The 6,000-nt window shown below is 63.2% G+C and overlaps 1 protein-coding gene across 2 annotated transcripts in view; it reads right to left on the reverse strand.

Moving 5' to 3' along the window:
* Positions 1-3,443, reverse strand: part of Nol4l (nucleolar protein 4 like) — a 119,893-nt gene extending 116,450 nt beyond the window's left edge. For both annotated transcript variants that reach the window (XM_076930016.1, XM_034495149.2), the window contains exon 1: positions 3,108-3,443. In XM_076930016.1, the coding sequence (XP_076786131.1) occupies positions 3,108-3,428 (321 nt within the window). In that variant the 5' untranslated portion in view covers positions 3,429-3,443. The remainder of the gene's footprint in view (positions 1-3,107) is intronic.
* Between the last annotated feature and the right edge of the window lie 2,557 nt (positions 3,444-6,000).

Consider the following 6,000-nt stretch of genomic DNA (forward strand, 5'->3'; position numbering starts at 1 on the left):
TAGCCTGGAAACTAAGAAAAGGTCCTGACCACAGTTTCTCATAGAACTGTAGGGGGAAGAAAGGGGACCAGAGGAGGGTAAAAAGACACACAGGATGGTTATACTGAAGCCATCCTTGGGTTCATCTTTGGCTCCCCGATTCCCTGACATTTTTTACCAGTCTAGTCTCTTCATCACTTTGTCAGCTGTACCTGTGTTCCCTGCTAGTCAGGTGTCCTAGGAGAAGTTGCTCACCCATCCCAAATGCCTAGTACTAACCTCAAAGGCCTGGGGCCTACCCCCGAGGCCTGAGGCTCGGAATAAGTGTCATAGACAAAGGTTTATGGCCCAATGACCTTCACAAGACAAAACTACAAAATCTTTCCCACTGACACCAGAAGTAATTCCATGTACATGTCTGCACATGTGTGTATACGTGCGCATGTGTGGATCAGTAAAGGCCGAAAGATGACCTTTACATCTTTCAAAAAAAAAAAAAAAAAAAAAAAAAAGTCCCATTCAGTCCTTCCTCAGAAGAGACCAGGGCTGCCTCAGAATTCCTAACAGGGTCTGCTTCTTAGATCGGCTAAAAGGAAAATGAACATGGAAAAATTATAACAGCACCCCAGGAAGAGACTTGGTGATGGGGCAGCAACACTCTGGGCATCTCCAGTGGCTGGCTCTGGTTGGCTAGGCAAGTGGCAGGTAACTAACAGGTTCTCTAGGGACAGGTAGGCCAGCAAGCAGGCATGGGGAACTGGAGGGACAGGCTGTCACAGGAGGGCATGCCTGTTGTGTTTGTCATCCTCCTGGCAGCCTGGGCAGGGAGGCCTGGGTCCCCTTTCTCTGCCTCCCAGGCAGGTGGTCCCCTGGGGGAAGGTTTATTATTGGTCTTGGAGCCAGGGTGGAGGCTTGTCAGGTCCCTGCTGTAAAAGGCAAGCAAGGTAGACTGAGTGGGCTTTGGGAAAGACCTGAGGCAGCTAGCTAGCTCAGGCAGGACCTGAGCCCAGGCCAAGCACCAGCTTCTGCAAGCGGATAGGAAGGGGTGTTCTGGCATTGGCAGCTGTGTGGTATAAAGGGATGGACAAACTGTCTCATGATTCCCATTCCCTAGGGGAGTGGGTGACCCACAGAAAGACAGCCACCAGGTGTGGGAGCATCTCCCCTGAGCCCCAATAGTGGGTGGACTGGGGATCCTGCCTCAGACTAAAAAGGAGTTGGAGAAAGCTGCTGGGAAAGGTAGCCAGGAGAAAGATGAGGTGGGGACTGACCTGGGAAGCCCTGAAGGCTTAAGGGAGGGATCTAGCTAACAGTCTGGTGGGTGGCTGCCCTAGGAAGAACCACCTTGATTGGGGGAGGGGGGGTTTCATGATGGGAAGAACCAAGTGAAGTCCCAAACTGGCAGGGTGGGAAGGGGTGACAGTTCACCTGCCCCATAAGGGCAAATGGACAGTGATTTGGATGGGGGAGGATCCTTGATCCATCGGAGCAGGGGACAATGACCCAGACTCCCTGGGTTTGAAGACGAGTGCCCATTTATTTGGGGCTCTGTAACCCACGCCATAGAGACTCGGCCCACCCTCCCGCTCCGGGAAGCCGGCGGGCGCGCCCCTCGGCCCTGCCCCCTGTTCCCCGTCCGGCCGGAGGCGGCAGCGGCGCAGATGGGCTGCTGGCGGCCGCAGCGGCAGCGGCGCGGTTATCAGCGCTCCTCGCAGATGGGCCGCCAGCCCTCTGCGCTCGCGGCTCCCACTCCCCGCGGCCTGCATCCCCGTCCCCTGGGCGCGGGGGGGGGGGGGGGAGGCGCCTCGGGCTTCACTCTGCCTCCCGCCTCCCTCCCTCGCGGTCCCCTCACCCCGCGGGCCCGGCCCGGGCGGCCGCCGGAGGGGGAGGGGGAGGGGACAAGTGCACTTTTCGTAACGACCGAATCAATTGTGTGTGAAGAGCCCGCTCCGGCCGGGGACAGGGCTGAGCGCGGGGCGGGCGCGCCGGACGGGGGAGGAGCGCGGAGGGGGGAGCGGGGGAACAGGGAGGAGGGAGGCCGGCGCGGGGCGGCCGGGCTCTAGCGCTCCGGCCGGGCGAGGCCAGGGAGGGGCGGCGGGAGAGGAAAGCTAGGCTGGCCCGACCGGACCGGGCCGGGGACCGAACACACTACCCGAAGGTCTGGGCAACGGAAAGTTCAAAGCTCAGCAGCGCCCCAAGAGCAGCCGCCCCCCCTCAGCCCCCACCCTCTGCAGAACAATGAGGTCCCGGAGGGGGGAGTCGCGGGGCCCAAGCCTCACGCCCTTTCCGGGGCGCCCCGAACCGAAGGGGATGCCCCTGCCCGGCCACTGGTCACCGGCCTCCTCCTTTCCCGGGGCTGCGGTTACCCGCCCCCCTCCCCAGCGCCACCAGGGCCGGCCTGGGAGACAGGGGAGGGGAGGGGATGAATAGGTCATGCCGCCCCCGTCCCAGGGTGGGGGCAGCGCGGGGCCCGGGGGGCGGCGGGGACGCCCCACCCACCCTTGGGAGGCTGCTCCTGCGCCAGGCTGCGGCTCTGCTGCCCCTCCCCGGGCCAGTGCCGGGTGGGGTCGGGGCGACAGTGCCAGGGCTAGCCCCCTCCCCTGGTGCGGGGAGGCCCAGTGGACTCCCCGTCCCGCCGCTGCCCCTGCCTCCCCACCCCCGCAGCACCACCCTACACACACACACACACACACATAGACACACGCGCACACACACACCGCCCAGCCGGCCCGGGGGCGGGAGCGCGAGGCGCCCGGGACAGGCGGCCTCCGGGCGGGAGGGGGGAAGCTGGAGCTCCGTAGCAGCCGCCTGCTGGCTGGGGGGAAAGGGGGAGGGGAGGGGACGAGAGGACAGAACACGCTGGGGTGAGCAGCCCGGGACAGCCCGCCCGTCACGGCCATGGCCCCGAGCAGCGGCGCAGAGGGGGGCAGGGACGCCCCAAACCCGGAGCGCTGCCCAGGCGGGCCAGGGAGGGCTAGTGAGCAGGGACGCGCGCGCCCCGGGTGAGCTAGACACACGGACAACCCCAGAAACACACCATTCGGACACACATCCACACCCCCACCCCGCCCCCGCCCGTCCCGATCCCGGCCACGGGACTGGCCCGCGGCCGCCGCGCGCGCACTCACCGAGCCCGTCTTGACCGGCACATACACCACTTGGCCCATCTTGGGTTCCCGGCCGCTGCCCAGGCGGAAGCCCTTGGAGCGCACCCAGAACTGGAACTTGCCTTTCTCGCCCGCCGCCGGGCCACTGCCCGCGCCGGTCCCGCCGCCGCCCTGCAGGACCTCGGCGATCCGCTGGTATTTGCTGCGTGTCACTGTCTTGGTTTTGGCCGAGTCGCCGTAGGTGCGCAGGCACCAGTCCCGGAACTGGCGGCCCAGCTCCGAGTCCCCGGGGCTGCGCTCGCGCTCCCAGCCCCCGCGCAGCAGCAGCGTCGGCTTCGGCATCCTCCCGCCGCGCCCGGCGCCCTCGGGGGCGGGCCGGCCACCGGGCCGCCCGGTGCTGGAACTGGGCTGGGCTGGGCCGGGCTGGGCAGGGGCGCGCCGCGGCCCCGGCTGTCCCGCGGTGTGGCTCCGGCGCGGCTGCTGGATGGGCGCGGGCGGCGGCCGGACGCGCGGGGCTGCGGCGCGCTCTGTCCTGCTCGGGCGGCGGCGGCGGCGGCGGCGTTGGCGGCGGCGGCGGCGGCTCCGGCTCGCCTCCTGCTCCGCCTCCTCCTCCCCCCGGCCGGGATGCAGGAGCGATGGAGGCAGCTCCGGGCCCGGAGGTGCAGAGGGGGCGGGCCGCCCCGCGGGCGGCCAGGGGAGGCGGGAGGCGGGGAGCGGCCCCGGGCGCGGGGAGCGAGACCGAGCCTGGGCGCGGGCGGCAGCGGTGGCTGTCAGCTTGCGCGGCTCATCCTGCTCCTGCTCCGGCTCCGGCTGGGGCTCCCGCTGCCGCTGCTCTTCCTCCTCCTCCTCCTCCTCCCGCGCCCGCCTCCACCACGCCGCGGGATCCCACCTGTTAGAGCGGAGCAGGCTGCGCCGCCGCCCGCCCCCCTCCCTCCCGCGCCCGCTCGCCCAGCCCCGCCCGGCCCGGCCCCTGGGGGCGCGGGGGCTGCTGCACCGGCAGCGGCCGGGAGGGCAGCAGCCGCAGTCGCGCGGTACCCAGCTAGGGATAGCGTTCCATCCGGCCGGTCCGGCCCACAGCCTGGAAGGCCGAGCTCTGCCGGGACCGGCTGACTGTCCCGCCGGGAGTAGGGCACAGACCCTAGCCCAGCTACCGACGTCCCCAGCTTCTCAGGTTGGGTCGTCTTAGCCGAGGTAGCCCAACCCGGGCAGTATGGGATAGGCTCCTCTCTTCTCTCCCGCAATTGGCCTGACCTCTCTGGTGTCAGTGTGGGTGCCATAATAGGAATGTTCCCCGGGGGAACCCCAAGCCACCACCCTTCGGGCCCCCAAACTTTCTCTCCTTCCACCTCATCTGAATTCCTACAAGACTGGCCAGCCTTGCCTTAGTGTAGGTGGGGGTGGGTAGCCCCAGGCCCTACAAAAGTCACCTTGTCCGGTGGCCTCACTGGTGCCAACCTCGCTGCGCCTCTGAAGACCTTGACACACCCACAAACCCATGCTGAGAAGCCTGACCTTCCCGGGTGCACCTTGGCCTAGAATCCCTTGGTGAATAAACTTAGTGACCTCACATCCCCTCCCACCTGATCAGATCTGACCAGTATAGAACTTCCTCCTCCCCTATGAAATTACAAGCATAAATAAAGGTTCAAGCCAATTCTTCAGGATTTCTGCCTTCCTTTCTTATCAGGGCATAAAAAATTACCGCATTATCCTTTCTGCCGTCCCCTGGAGGCCACCCCTATGTCACCAGGCCTCTCTTACAGGCATATTATCACTCAAGAGTTGAGTCCCAGAACAAGATCTTTTTCTGCCTAAGAACTCCTAGGTACCCGTACCCGAGTCATTGGACGATGGTGTGCCAGGCCCTGGCAGCTGCGAAACCATCCCCATCTTAGAGAAGAGGATCCGGGGCTTGGAGAGGTGGCCTGATCTGCTCAAGGTCACAAGGAGGACGGAGTGGGGTGTGAGTTTCTGCTCAGTTCTGCCTGGCACCCGTTACCATTTCACACACGGGCCTCCCTTCTCAGGTGGGAGCTACGGCTCGCTCCCCCCACCCCTCCAGCCAGAGTTCCAGATGCTCAGGGCCTGTATCTGACTCATCCCTGAATTTCCCGCCCCTGGTACAGCATCTGGCACACAGTAGGTGCCAATAAATGCTGGGAAGAACCTAAGGGGTCTTCCAAGTTCCAACCTCTCTGTATGTCACATAGATTATTTTTAGATAATTTACATTTCCATGTTACTTTATATACGCCAACAACTCCACACTCACTTTTCCTCCTCATCTAACCCAAGATCTCTTTTTGGAGCCCTGCTGCCATACCCACTTTAACGAGGTGGCCACTGGGAGCTGGGTGTGGGGTTAAAAGAGGCAGAAAGATCGAGTTCAAGGCCAGTCTCCATAGCATAGTAAGCTTCAAGATAGCTTGGGTTCCACTGGGGTTCAGAGAAGGGAAAGTTCTAGCAAAAGATGACCAGCCCTAGAGTCTAAGGGCTTCTACATGACTTTTCAAGTGTACAGGCATCCCTCCATCTGGCGCCCCCTCTAGGAGCCATAGTGTTCTGCCTGCCAGTGCTCATGATCACTGAGTAAGGGGGTCCTGTAGGTGGAGGGGGGGGTCATCGTCTCAGTTCACCAAATAACCTAAGCCAGACCACCTCTCCACCAGCCTAGGTCTTTGCCTGCTTTTCAGGTCTTAAATACCTACTTGTTGGTCTTGGACTGAGTCTAGTGTGTCCTGTGAGCTTTGTGCAGAAGTCACACAGACTTAGAATTGAATCCAGTTGGGACTTGAAGTAGCATGCTCCCAGGTTCTCCCCACAGCTTCCATTTTTGCTGGGTGACGCCAACTTTATCATTTGTGGGATAAGCAGTATGCCGTGGATAGAAACGCTCAAGATATTAGATGTGAGG

The sequence above is a fragment of the Arvicanthis niloticus genome, chromosome 2, assembly GCF_011762505.2.
Source record: "Arvicanthis niloticus isolate mArvNil1 chromosome 2, mArvNil1.pat.X, whole genome shotgun sequence".
NCBI classification, from domain to species: Eukaryota; Metazoa; Chordata; class Mammalia; order Rodentia; family Muridae; genus Arvicanthis; species Arvicanthis niloticus.